Source organism: Oryctolagus cuniculus, chromosome 11, assembly GCF_051225735.1.
Source record: "Oryctolagus cuniculus isolate XC-2025 breed Fujian yellow rabbit chromosome 11, ASM5122573v1, whole genome shotgun sequence".
NCBI classification, from domain to species: Eukaryota; Metazoa; Chordata; class Mammalia; order Lagomorpha; family Leporidae; genus Oryctolagus; species Oryctolagus cuniculus.
The window spans coordinates 114482644-114496584 of NC_142877.1; the positions used below are offsets into that span (position 1 = coordinate 114482644).

Here is a 13941-nt window from a genome sequence, read left to right on the forward strand (position 1 = left end):
AGTGCTCACCCTCAGCCCCAGAGCGGCGACCGTGTCTGACCTCAGCTTGCACAGACAGCGGGCCTCACCAAAGCTTGCCTCCATCTGCGCGCACACGTGCACATGCACACCCGGCCCCTTCCCCATTCTGTCTGGCCCCCACCCCCACCGGCGCAGATGGCACTCTGGGCCCTCCCCCGCCGGCAGGGGCTCACACCTCAGCCCCCTCAGCCTTGCCATTCACAAACATATGTAGACCCACCGAGTGCTGGCAGCCAGTGTCACAGTCAGCGACAGAACACAAACACACACGCCGCCCTCCCCCCCGCGCCTCCGCTCCCCCCACCCGCCCCAGAGGCGGAGAGCAAGGAAGGGGGGCCGGCTCCAGCAAGGGGCTCCCCAGCCCTAGAGCTCAGGGGCCCGCACTTGACCCTGGGCCCCGTGACAAGCAGCATGGGGGGTGCCCCAGGACCACACGAGACTCACACACACCCCAGCCTCCCCAGCAGACGGACCAGACGCCCACATGCCCACAGACTGGCTGCACACAGCTGCCCACAGAGCCCACACATAGGAGGCCTCCCGAGACTCAGGAACCGACACACAGACCATGCCTGTGCCAACATGCACGGGCACACTGCACAGACACGTGTCAACACGTCCGAACACATACGGGTCCCAGGGTTCACCCAACACACCCAAACATGCCCACGGCCACAGGCACGGCCTACACAGACTCCCACACTAACACATACGTGTCCCAAGCATGCTGGCCCACACAGCACGCCCAGCACACCCCAGCACGCCGGGCCACCGCCCCCAGGGGGTCCAGGCCAGCGGGGGCCCCTCACTCTGTCCATACCGGTGTGACCCACACCTTGGTCAACAAGTCTGTGTTCCTCTCCAGACTGCCCCTCCCCACCCCCACCCGGCTCCACACCAGGCCCAGGGGCCGTGAAATTGGCTGAAGGCCTCAGGGGGATGTAGCTGCAAATTCTAAGCACAGGGCAGTAAGGCACGAGGGCCGGCGGGAGCTGGCGGGGTGGGCCACGGGCACCAGGGTCTGGGGGTCGGCGCACAGCCTCCTGGAGCCCAGCCATGCCCAAGTCAGACAGAGGGACGCACCTGTCACCGGGTACATGGCCTCGGGCAGAGCTCCACAGCCCTGTGTCGTCGCCTCCTCCCGGAGGCCTTCCCAGCTCTGCGCTCTCCCCCACCCCCACCCTCGGCTTCTGCGCATGAGCACAGCGCAGGCTCAGCGCCACCCGAGGACCCAGACGGCGGGCTGTCGCTCTGTCCAAGGTGCTGGGGGCAGCGCCGTCCAGCTCTCTGGTGCCAGCTCCCCAGCACCAGGCTTTACCAGCTGTGCGCCTCGAACCCGTGTCTGCAGGCAGCCGCAGCCTCTGCCCCAGGGAGTGTGCACAGGGACACCAGAGGCCCCCACCAGGGACTCCTCATGCTGGGAATGGCAGCCAAGGAACTGAGAGCTCATCAGCCGGCCCAAGGCGGTGCAGGCCTGGCCCTGCCCTATCAGCCTCGGCAGGGTGCTGCTGGGGGGGGGGGGACCCTGTGGCGCGGGGAGGGGGCAGGCAGCAGCCCCCTTCAGCTGCATCCAACCAGCAAACCTGGGTGAATTAACCTCCCAGAAAACGCAGGTTCCTGGGCCAAATAGCAATCCAAGCAGGGCCCAAGAATCTGCATTTTAACACAACCCGGAGGCTCTGCAACTCCCTGTCTAAAAGGGCGACGCCCACGTTCCCAGCCCAGCGCAGACGGCCTGTGTGGCTGAGCCTCCTCCTGGTCAGTGTCTCAGAGCCCTCTCCAAGCTGCCCACTGCCGGGCCCCTGGATCTACGGTCAACCCCCTGGCGCGCCCCAACCTGGGAGGGGCGGGCACTGAGATCTCTTTCCCAGCCCTCAAAACCCACCAAGTATCAGAGTGGCTCAGCCTCCCCCGGCCCAGAACAGAGGCGCCGCCAAGGAGCCGGGCTCAGCACCTCTCGGCCAGGTCACAGGCTAACGAGAAGCACCTGTCAAGCTGGCCCTACCACGAGAACCCGCCAGACGCTCTAGGTGCCCCCCCTCCCCCGGGTAGGGGGTGATGCCTGGGTTCCTGCCCGAGCCCAGAGCCCAGCGTTTCCCCCGGCTTAGCAGGCTGCCTGCGTGTGTGCACCACCTGCAGGCGAGCCACCGTCTCCAAAGCCCATCAGGACTTTGTTCAACAAGTACTCTGGGAGCTGACACAAAATCCCCCAGGCCAGGAGAAACGAGAGAGGCGGGCAGGCTGACCCCACAGCCTCTGTCTCGCCAAGACCCAGAGGGGACTGCAGTGGGGAGAGGTGAGAGAGACAGGACCAGCAGGGAAACTGAGTCAGCCTTGAGGCTGTGTGCAGAGCAGGCCCACTTCCTCTGAAGAGAGGCGGAGACCCCTGTGCACCTGCACACGCAGAGTCACACCCCCCCGCTATGGAGACCCCTGTGCACCTGCACGCACAGAGACACGCCCCCCCGCTATGGAGACCCCCGTGCACCTGCACGCACAGAGACACGCCCCCCCGCTATGGAGACCCCCGTGCACCTGCACACGCAGAGACACACCCTCCCCCTGCCCACCCCAGGGCACACTCCAGCTCCCCCCCTTCACACCTCCCCACCCCCAGCTCCTGTGCAGTTCAGGGGTTGCGAAAAAGGCACTGAAAGGGTGGGAAACACACACACACACACACACACGGGCTCGCACATGCACACACACACACACACACACACACGGGCGCGCACACACAGCTTCAGACGCCCTCCGGGGAAGCAGGACTGGAAACAGGAGTCAGATGGGCAGGGGGAGGAAACCACGTGGCACCTGCTGCGCCCCAGCCAGGGCTCCTCACACCTGGCACTGCCCCCCCAACCCTCTAGGACCGTCTGGCAGGGTAGGGATGCCGCACCAGCGTCCCCATGTGGCAGGGTGTGGAATGGCTTGCCCACGACACATACTGCCGAGGCAAAGCAGCAGAATTGGGCCCCTGAGCCCCTCTCCTCCAGCAAGCACGACTAGAAGGCTGTGGCAGGGGGGTCTGGGGGACCCCCTGCTGCAGCCATGACCATGAGAGAGCTGAGTGACCTGCGCTGGCGCCCTCTCCATCCCCCAGGGAGACTAGTGAGCACTGCTGGGCACCAGCTGGGAGGCGCCAGGGGAGGGCCGGGAGCCAGGAGCTGCCTTTAGGAAGTCCACAGGTGACTGCGGGGGGGGGGCAGGCACAACAGGGCGGGGCATTAAGGCCCAGGATCTGTCCCCAAGGCCTCTCTTTCCTGCCCCTTTGTCCCTGTCTCTGCCATGGGGTCACCGCCCCCATTTACCGATGGGCAAAGCAAAGCCCAGGGAGGACATGCAGCCAGAGGGGCACCCCAACACGGGAGCCCCCTGCATTCTGCTGGGAGGGTGCACCTGTGGGGCTGCCAGCCCAGCTCCTCCGCTGCGTGGCCCTGCACTGCTTGGTGCCCTGTAGTTCTAGTCCGTGAAATGAGGAATAACAGCTCCCAGCGCAGAAGGCCGCCTGGAAAGAGGTGCACACGGGGCCTGATTCGCAAAAAGCACGGTCCTCACTGCTACCGCTACCGGGCAGCCTGAGCCCTTCCTCCGGCCCCCGGGGGAAGCCTGCCAGGTGGCTCTCCAGTCCTCGGGGCCTCTCAGGGGACTCCCCTGGGGACCCCCTACAGAGCGAGGGGAAAGGGGCTTCTGTTATTCCCAATCCCCCCCCCCCGATACCATCCCCAAGGGACAACGGCAGCCACTCTGCCCCAGGTGCTGGCTGAGCCCGGAGAAGGTTAATTCCCTGGACCTGCGGGACCATGAACTTGCCACGGAGGCTGGGGCAATCCACTTCCTGCCCACACATCCACAGGGCACACGGGCTGGGCCAGGCAAGGACAGCCGTGACGGGACCACCCTGGCCCCGCTCGCATAGGCAGCCACTGCCCCCTCCCACATAGAAGGGAGAGGCTGACCTCACACACCCACTGGGAACCCAGGTCCAAAGCAGAGGTCAGGGGACAAGGGGCCACACAGGGGAGGAAGGCCGGCGCCCCAGTGAGCACCCAGAGTGGCCCAGCATCTCTCTCCCCGCTGGCTCCCGGGAAGAGGGAGCAGCCACCCCGGCCTAGGCGCCCACAGCAGCCCCTCCAGACGACCTCTGCGCCCCAGGCCTGGCACGCCGCCCCCCCCACCGGCTCCCTGGCTGTCCACATGCGCGATGCCCTGCGGGAAGGGACCTGCTGACCGCGTGCCTCGCTCCATCACCGGGCAGGGGGTTCACGTTAAAGGACTCAACAGACAGCGTACTCCAGACCTCAGCTTGCCTGTCTGTCAAATGTCCACGGAACCAGCCTGTCTGCCTCACTGGGTGGCTGTAAGGACCCGTGGAAAGAAAAGAAAGTTCTTTACAAAGTTAGACTTCACCCAAAACAGTGAGGCAGGCACTGCTTGCTGGGAGGCTGGAGGCCGAGGTCCTGGGCCCCAGCCCCCCCGAAGGCCCTCACCTCCTGTGACCCCCCTGCTCCCTCGCCTCGCCCACCCCCTGCCCGTGCCACTGATGACAGGCTGAGGCCCAGGGAGCTGAGCTAAAGGCCGGAGCCATGAGCTACGCAGGTGGCAAAAGGGCACGAAAACCTGTGGCCATTGCTACTGCCACACGCCCTCACTCACACTCATGCTAACACACACGTGTCACACGCCCTCACATCCACACTCTAACACACGCCTGTCACATGCACTCACACACACACACACACACACACACGTCTCCAGGATCTGCTCCACTTGGCTGGGACAGGGAGGCGAAGGGGACCAGCTGGGGTGCAGATGGGAGGGGTGACACGCAATGGGGGGCAGGCCTTAAGGGGCCCCACACTCAACTCGGGACACTGGGACATGAGGCCTCGTGGGAGGGGTCACTCACCCTAGGGCTCCACCCCTTCCCCTTTCCACCCCTCCCACACACCGGGGACGTCACCACACTCATGGTGACATCACACACACTCCAGCTGGTGGGGGAGACCCCTTAAACCACTGTCCCAGTGACGTCACAGGCAGCACGGATCTGACGTCACACCCGACGTCCCAGTGACGTCACAGGCAGCCTGGAGCTGATGTCACACCCGACGTCCCAGTGACGTCACAGGCAGCCTGGAGCTGATGTCACACCTGACATCCCAGTGACGTCACACACACACACACACACACACTTCTGCCCGCTGTCCTCCTGCAGTTACCTCGCCCTGAGGCTCCTGCCTTGGACCACAGCTGCAGCCCCCACCCACCCAGGGACAGTGCCTGTGAGGCCACGGAGTGGGGGACGCACCCCCACACAGGCACATGTTGACACATATGTGCAGGCCCACATGCCCCGTCAGCCTGTGCATGCCATGTCCCACAGGTGTGGGCAGCCCTGCACACGCACAGCCGCACACGCACATGCCCGGGGCCCCTGCGATGCAGCTCTCACTTTAAAACCCCCTCAACGCCCGACTCGGCGGGCTGGGGCCTCCAGGTGCTGCCAGCAGCTGCCCCCTCCCCCAGCTTCTCGCCTCCAACAGCCCGGCCTGCTGACAGGGACACAGCCGCAGCCCAGACACACACACACACACACACACACACACTCCAGCCCAACACCTGTTTCTCGCAGCAAGGGCCAAGCCAGTGCCTTCCAGAAGCCGCTGCGGGGAGGGAGGGAGCAGTCAGGGGACAGGGGACCGGGGACCGGGCACGCGGAGTGCCCTCAGTGCCCCTGCCTGGCCAGCGGGCGAGGGTCCAGGGTCGATGCTACTGTGCCCTTCTTGGGGGGCACGCCTGACACATCACAGCCGGGCAGCCTCACCCTGGACACAAACCCCCCAAGTGCACACACACGCACACACCCCAGCTGTCTCCCCTCCCAGCAGTCCCAGGAAACCCCGCTGGACAGACAGCGCGGGTGAGTGTGCGTGCGTGTGCCAAGAGAGGGGGCTCTGTCCTAGGTCCACACTCACCGGCACACAATCCCTCCCGGCGCGCGCGCACACACACACACACACACACACCCGGGGGCCACCCGGCCACGCTCTTCCCCCTCCCCTGCCGGCTGCTGGAACCCACAGCAGCAAGCACACGCGCTGGCACACGCACACGCGTGCACACCGACCGGCTGTGGCCCAGGCCCTGGCAGAGCTGCAGTCCCTAGGCAGGCACAGCAAGGGGCCAAACCTTCTCCAAGCGCCCCACTCCATCCCAGCCCCTCTGGCGGGAAGCAGGGTGAAGAGCCCCTGCGTGGGGACCAGCCCCCCAGCACCAGCCAACCGTGTCTTACCAGCGACGAGACGAATTTCTTGACCCGGCAGCACCCCGTGAAAGGGGGGTGGGGGAAGGGCCCCTGGATCGCAAAGGTGGGGGGCAGAGAGATGCGGTGTGGCACCCGCTGGCGCCGCCGTCCACGGAGCCTCTGCACCATCCCCAAAACCGCTCACCTCTGCGTCCTCTCATCCCCACCCCCACCCCCACTCACGGGGGGACCCGGGGGGTCTCACCGGGACCCCCAGACCAGCAGGCGCCGGCGGCGGCTCTGCCCGTCTCATCCTCCCCCTCTGGGTCCTCTCCAAGCCCCTCCCCCACTGGCGGCGGTGGGGGGCGGGGGTCCCCGCCGGCCGCTGGCGTCCGGATCCGGAGGAATTCACTCACCTGCAGCCGCAGCCGGGATCCGGACCGAGCGCCGCCTCCGGGCAGCGGCTGCCGCGGGCCCTGCGCGCGAGCGTGAGTGCGAGCCCGGCCGCGGCTCGGTGCGTGCCGTGTGTCTGTGGCGGGGCCCGCGCGCGTGTGTGTCCGTGCGTGTGTCTGTGAGCCGGCGAGTGCGCGCAGACACCGCCGCCCACGCCGCCGCCGCCGCCGCCTCGGCGGGCCCCGCGCCCAGGAGGGGCCGCGCCGAGCGTGTCCGTCCCTGCGCCCTGGCCGCGGGCGCCCGGCCGCCTCCGCAGGCCTCTGCGCAGCGAGACCCTCCGCCCCCTCCCGGCCGGCTTCTCCCACGGACACACGCGCGCTCACACACACACGCCCGCCGGCGGGGGCCGCGCCTGGCGCCGCCGCCGCTACAGCTGCAGCGCCCGGGGAGGAGGAGGAGGCGGAGGCGGAGGAGGAGGAGGAGGAGGAGGAGGCGGCGGCGGTGACAGCGGCTCCGCGGAACTCCAGGCACAGACCCGGCGCGCCCCCCACCCCGGCCCGGCCCCCAGTGCGGCTCACCCCGCGAGGACCCGGTCCCGCCGCCGCGGTGGGCAGCCAGCGCATTCAACAGCTGGAGGCAAACTTACTGCAGGGCGGGCAGCGCGAGGTGCGCAGCGCCCCCCAGCGCCCGCCCGCCCGCCCAGGACGCCCCCGACCCCGCCTCCCGCGGTGGGCGCCCCTCTCCTCGCGGGCAGACCCCTGCTCGCCGGTCCTGTGCTCCACCGCCAGCCACGGGCCAAGTGTGGGGGCTGCGTACCCATTTTACAGTCGTGACGACGGAGACTCCCCCGGGGTACACAGGCGAGAACCCGACTCCACGTCTCACGAGCCGGTGCCAGGGCTCCCGGAGACGCGTCCTAAGACCCTGGTGGCCCAGGCCGCCCCTGCCGCCCACCGCGCACACTCGCGCCCCCTGCCAAGGCGGAGATGCATTCGGATCTCCAGCACCCGGGGCCCATCCCCGCGTGTCGGGGCACACAGCCCCTTCGGAGGAGACTGGGCTTGCGCCAGGCCCCTCCTCCTGGCCTCGGCCATCGGCAAACCCAGCCTCCCGATCCGGCTGCGGGCAGGCCCCCTACCTCTCAATCACTGTGATGGGGACGCGAGCGCCAGGGCCCGCCCCGCGGCGGGCAACTCGTCCAGGCCTGGGAGGTCACGGTCTCTGCTGAGCAGGAGTGGCCCGCTGCCGAGGGTGCAGCAATAATGGGTCCCTGCATGTGCATAGGCGTGAAACAGCCCCGTGTGTGTGTGTGTGTGTGCAGGGAACTCGACGGAGGTGGTCCCCACCTGGGTGGAAAGAACGTGTCTGTCCACTAAGCAGGCCAGGAAATGGCCCTGGGTGGGCTACGAGGACCCACAAGCCTGGGACGCTGGCCGCTCATTGCCAAGGGGAAGCTGGCTGAGCACTGGGTGGGCCACCTCTGTCCTGCGCCCCTGCGCCTCTGGCTGCCTGGTGCACTTCTACCCACCCTGCAAAGTCTCTCGTCTCACACCCCAGCAAGCCATTACAAAGCCTTTGCCCTCTAGCCCGAGCTCTCCCGGAAGGCAGCGTCCAGGCACGGCTGGACGGGAGGCTGGGTCCCAGGTCCGGGCCGGAGCGCAGCGCGCCCTCCCCGCCGCCCCGCCCCCCTCGGCCGGAGACACGACGGCCCCTGCGCCCTCTGGCGGGCGCGGCGTGCACCTGCAGGGAGCTCCGGGGTCTCGCGCGCTCGGAGGCCCCTCCCGGTCTGCTGGGGACCCAGGGGCTGGGCAGGGGTCCTGAGAAGACCAGGAGGCAGGACGGGCTGTCGGGGTTCCTGCAGGAGTGCAGGTAAAGTCCTGCCTGGGCCTCAGTTTCCTGTCCGGTGAGATGAGGCTGAGGAGGAGCTGGGCCCCTGCACCGTGGGGGCGCCCCCTTCTCACTCGGGCGCACCCCGAGGTGGTTCTGAGTTAGAAGCCGGAGTTGGCCTGGGCTGAGGGTCCGAGCGGACCACACCGTCTGCACGCCCCGTTGGGCTCCGTCTACACCCGCGGGCCCTGGAGGTGAGATAAGCAGAGGAAGGGGGAGGAGGCCTCCCGCTTGGGGAAGCCACCAACCACATGTGGCTTCTGAACGGTTAAGGCTGTGGCTGGTGTGGTTCAGGAACTGAAGTTTAATTTTTATTTGTATTGATTTAAAGTTAAATGCCATTGTGGTTTGTGGCTACCGTGTCGAGTTGTGCAGGTCCAGAAATACAGCAACTTCATCGCTGAATCCACGCCCCCCCCCCGGGGGGGGGGCAGCGATGTGGCATCGTAGGGCTGAGCCAGCACCTGTCACCCCCCGTATCCCATACGGGTGCCAGTGCCGGTCCTAGCTGCTCCGCGTCCGGTCCAGCTCCCTGCCTGGGAAAGCAGCAGAAGCCAGCCCAGGTACAAGGGCCCCTGCATCCTCGTGGGAGACCCAGATGGAGTTCCAGGCTCTTGGCTTCAGCCTGGCCCAGCCCCAGCCCTCACAGCCATTTTGGGAGTGAGCCACTCCCCTCTCGGTAATTCTGCCTTTCAAATGAATAACTAAATCTTTTTTAAAAAATAAATAAAAGCCCAGAGCCGGCACACAGACACACACCAGGGACCCTGAGCACCTCCTGGGTTGGGGGGTGGGGGCCTGCAGGTCTGCTCAGCATCTCCAGGGTCATGGGCAGGGTGGCACAGGCACAGGCACAGGCAGCCATGCACCCTCCCCCATCAGGGTCCCCGCCCAGGCCTGGAGGTCTCTCGCTGGACGCCTGCCACAGCTCCCTTGCTCCCCACCAACCCGTTCAGCCCCCAGAGCCTGCACAGGGATGGGGTGGGTCCATTTCTCATGACAACGACAAATGACTGGCAGCGGCCACCCAGGCCATTGCTCCTTGCAGAAAGTGTCATGATCGATTGGTGATGTCTGCCACGGGCAAGGGCTCAGAGATGGGTGCTGAGGCCCCCAAACTCCTTCGTCTACCCAAGTACAGCAGTTTGCAGTCGACCCCTAACCTCGCCTGCCCGCACCTCCAGGACTGCTCTGTGTGTGCTCGGGCCCCACGCCATCGCCGCCACACCCGTGTGCTTGGGAGTCCTCCCTGCTCCCACGCCCCTTCCTCCTCTCTCTACTTCCAGTCTATCATCAGGTAGGCCACCTCCTCCATGAAGCCTCCCCTGACTATCCCGTGCAGGCCTTGATGACCACACACGGTGTGCTGTTACTGCTCGTCCTCACAGGCAGAGCCCCTCCCCTGACTTACTCCAGACCGACTGACGGGGGCCAGGCCCTGCACCGGCCCCTTCCAGACTTGGTGCCCACTGACAAGCCACGAGGTGATGTCCGGGGGGAGGGGGGTTTGTCCAGGGCACCCAGTGTCTGTTCCCCGCCATCTGTAGTCGCGATGGCGGTGACTCAAGGTGACCACCCAGCCCCAGCTGGACTAATTGAATCCTAGGCAAAGAATGCAGCAGAATCATCCCAGGCGGCTCAGTACCGGGTGACAGGGCTGGGTGGGCGTCCTCGACTGCCTGGACCCCCGCTCTGCACCCCAGACCTGCACCTGCTCCCCAGGGGCACATGGGGGGGTGCCAAGGACCCGACCTCCCACCAGCAAGTGGCCCCTGTTCCCAGGCTGGCCAGCAGGGGCTGGCATCCCAGTGACCCAGTGCCCTGGCCATGTCACCCGGAGGACGTCTTCCCTGCTCGACCCGCGGGCTGCTGGCGAGCAGGAGAGAGGGGACAAACAATGAGAGAAGCCCCGAGCGCGTTCAAGGCGAACAGCAAGACGCAGCCCCGTGCGTAGCTGGGTATTTTTTCACTCCTTCTACACGGCTTTTTGAGTCGATGCTAAGGAAATTAGGTTAAGTGATTCTTTTACAGGAAGACACCCGCCCCGGCGTGTGTGGGGGGTGTCACAGCCCTGGTTTGGATCCAGACCAAAAAATTCAGAATTTTCTATTGTGCGCCTGGTGCTGGAACCGAGGGCCACGGCTCACGGCACGGGAGAGGAGGCAGGGCCAAGTGAGCCTGGACGGAAAATCCCTGCCCTTCCCCCACCCTGGAGTCACCCCCACACACACGGGTAGCAAGAGGAGGCAGGGCACCCTCCCCTCGGAAGCCGGGGGCGGGGCTCTTACCAGGGGGTGCGTTGTCTCCCTGGGCACCTGGCGGGCGGGGTACCCAAGGGTTAGAGGCCTGGCTGTGACGGGACCTTGGCGAAGAGTCGCGTTCCCAAAAACGCGGTTCGTGCCACTTGTCACGAGTGGTGGAGGGTGCAAGACAAGCCCCTCCTCCACGGCCTGTCCCCCGCCCCCTGCCCCGCCCCGGTTGCTGCCCGAGAGAGACGCAGGGTTCCCCATCATCCATGGGCTGGGGTTCGGGAGGGGGGTGAGTCAGGCTTGGACCGCCTCCCAAGATCACAGCGGGGCCGTTGGGCTGGAGGCTGGACGGGCTGGGGGACCCCGCTTCCAGATGGTTCATCCCAAGGCGGGGGAGCTGCTGGCTGCTGGCGGAGGCTCCGCAGGACGCCTTGAGCGCCCTCGCAACATGGCGCTCCCCGGAGCAGAACGGGGAGAGAGCGTGAGGCCTTCCCTTAGCCCTAGGAGGCACCACCAGGGGGCGCCCCGGGGGCGGTGGGTTTGAGAGGAGCTGCATCTGGGAAGACGCAGGGAGTTCCGCGCGCCTGCGCACACCGCGAGCCGGAGCTGGACTCCCGGACTCCCTTGGATCCTGTGCGCCTTGAGTCCAGGGCAGCGAAACTCCGGGTCAGGCTGGGAGCTGAGGTGTCCGGGCAGCGGCCCTGGCGCCTGATACGCAAAGTGCTGGTAGACAAGGCGCCCCCCTGGCGTGTGAGCCGCGTCTGATCCGGGCCTGTGCCCTTGGCAGGTGCAGAGGTGGGGCTTGGGGAAGGCCCTGCTGAGCTGCCCCACCCAAAGACGCCAGGGTGACACTGAGAGCGACCCTGTCCGCCCCCTCCCAGGCCTACTCCTCGGCAGACCACCGCCCCCACGCTCTAGGAGACATCCGCGGGGAAAGCCGAGGAGGGCTGGAGGGAGGCTCGGAGCCCTGCCCCACCTGACTCACGCAGTGCCCGAGCCAAGGGCGCGGAGCCCTGCGCTGTTGGGTGTCTGCCACGGTGGCCCGGGCGCCCCAACCTGGAGCTCCCGGATCCTGCGGTCTTGGGATCCTGCCGGAACCTCCAGCCTGGGCCCTGCAGCCATAGCCAGGGGTGGCGCGAGCCAGGTCAGCCAGCAGCCGCGTTATTAAACCATCTATCTGACTGTGCCCAGAGGGACGCTGGGAGCAAGGGCAGCCTGGCTTCCATGCCTGGGCCGGAACTGGGGCAGCCAGAGGCCCGTGGGAGCTGAGGTCGCCACCCTGATGGCCGTGCTCCTGACCGCTGACCCGCGCCCGCTCCAAGGCCCCGGCTGCTGCAGGGACCAGAAAAGCTCTGCGGGCTGCTTCCCCCGCATCCTCTCTCAGCCCAGAGATGTGCCCAGGGCGGCAGCCGGAGCTTTCCGCCAGCGGCCAGGCTGCATCTGGGAGGGTCATAAGAGTTCCAGATGCGGACTGCTCACTGTCTCAGGCTCAATGTCAAGTGCGCCCAGGAATGAGTGACACCGTCCCCAAGGAGTGTGCTGCTCTGATGATGAGGCTCGGAGACACCAGCCACTCCTCCAAGATCACACTGGGAGGAAAGAAGCCGTGGCCAGGCCAGGTTTCCTGCTGACGGAGCTGTGCTGTGGCCCAGGCCAGGTGTGGAGGGGCGCGAGTTTGTCCCTTGGCAGCGCCGGGGGTGAGTAGCTGTGTGCTCCCCAGGTTTGTGTGGCTGTCATCACAGCACTCAGGCCCAGAGCCTCAGGTCACCTGGATGCCAGCTGGGATCCCGCCGGTCTGATCCATCAGTGACTCCTGCCGGCTCCGCCTCCACCATGCACCCTAAGCCCCGCCCCTTCTCCGTCCCTCACTGCCACAGACAAGGGTAGGTAGACCCTCCCCGCCTGGGTTTGCTGAGGGTCGCGTGCATGTAGTGAGGGAAGCAAGGGGGGTGTGGGGAGGGAATGGACGCCTGGCAGGAACAGAAGTGAGCTGAGGCCTGCCCTGGGGGCAGGAGGGGCACTGGGCAGAAAAAAAAAAAAAACCTCCACTGGAAACAGGTGCTCTGGCTACCTGGGAGGCCAAGCAGGGGGAGCACCCGCCTTGTTGCGGCAGGTTCCCTGACCAGGGCCTGCATGGGCCAGGAGGGGCACAAGGCCAGCGACAGGGCCACAGCCCGGCAGGACAGGCCCCAGGCTCCCACCTGCAGGGCCCAGGGACCATGCACCTGCTGCTGCACCCTCACGGTGACCGCAGGGGCGTCAGCAGTCAGGACTCGGGGGCGTAAGTGACAGAAATGTAACCAGAGCCCAGTGTGGAGTGGCGCACACTCCAAAGGTGACGCCCAAAGCAGTGGCCTGGGGACCAGGACGGGGCCGCCTCAGAGGCCGTCGGTGTTCTCGTTCTTACTCGGTGCTGTCAGTCCCATGGGCCCAGGGCCCACCCATGCCGGAGTCAGGAGCACGGGCCCCAGCCGGGGAGGGCAGGGCTGCTTCCCCATTTCAGTCTGGACTGCTCTAGGCCAGGACCCTGATTGGTCCAGCGTGAGTCATATGCTTACCTCTTGGACCAATCACCGTGGCCAGGGCAATGAGGGCCGGCTGACGGCCCAGCCGGGGTCGGGTGCCCCCTCCCCTGTAAGCAGGAGTGGGGCCGGGTAGGGGGGAAGGACCTGGGCAGACAAAAGCCATAGATGGCGTGCAGGGGCTTTTAAAAAGTCCATGTTTGATCTGGTAATAATCGTAGCCTTCCAGGGACGGTGCAAAGAGCACAGGCGGTCCTCGCGCACCCTCTGCCCAGCCGCCCCCGATGTCAACACTCACAGAACTGCGGGGTTTTTGGCAAAATTCAGGAACGAGCCCTGGCCCGGGACCTCAGCCAGTGTCATTGCTGTGTGCTGGGAACGTGGCATCCCTGTGGCTCGTCACCGAGGATAATCTAGACCACGTGGCTAGGGTGGGCTCCTCCTGCATTTAACACATAGGGAAACTGAGGCTTGGAGGGGTTGAGCTGAGCTGCAACCGGTGGTGATTCTCACGGGGACCTCGCAGTTCCCATGGGCATTGTGTGCTGCAGGGTCACCCGTACGTACAGACGGTCCCCAGGGCCGCCCTGCCCCTCTCCAGGCGCTGGGAGCTGGGCCGCCT

At 66.3% G+C, this 13941-nt stretch overlaps 1 protein-coding gene across 1 annotated transcript in view; it reads right to left on the reverse strand.

Annotated features, from left to right (window-relative positions):
* Positions 1–13941, reverse strand: part of LOC149123629 (uncharacterized) — a 59208-nt gene that overhangs the window by 32933 nt on the left and 12334 nt on the right. Inside the window, exon 4 of the mRNA XM_089309076.1 lies at positions 6685–7291. Coding sequence (XP_089165202.1) covers positions 6685–7291 — 607 coding nt within the window. The remainder of the gene's footprint in view (positions 1–6684; positions 7292–13941) is intronic.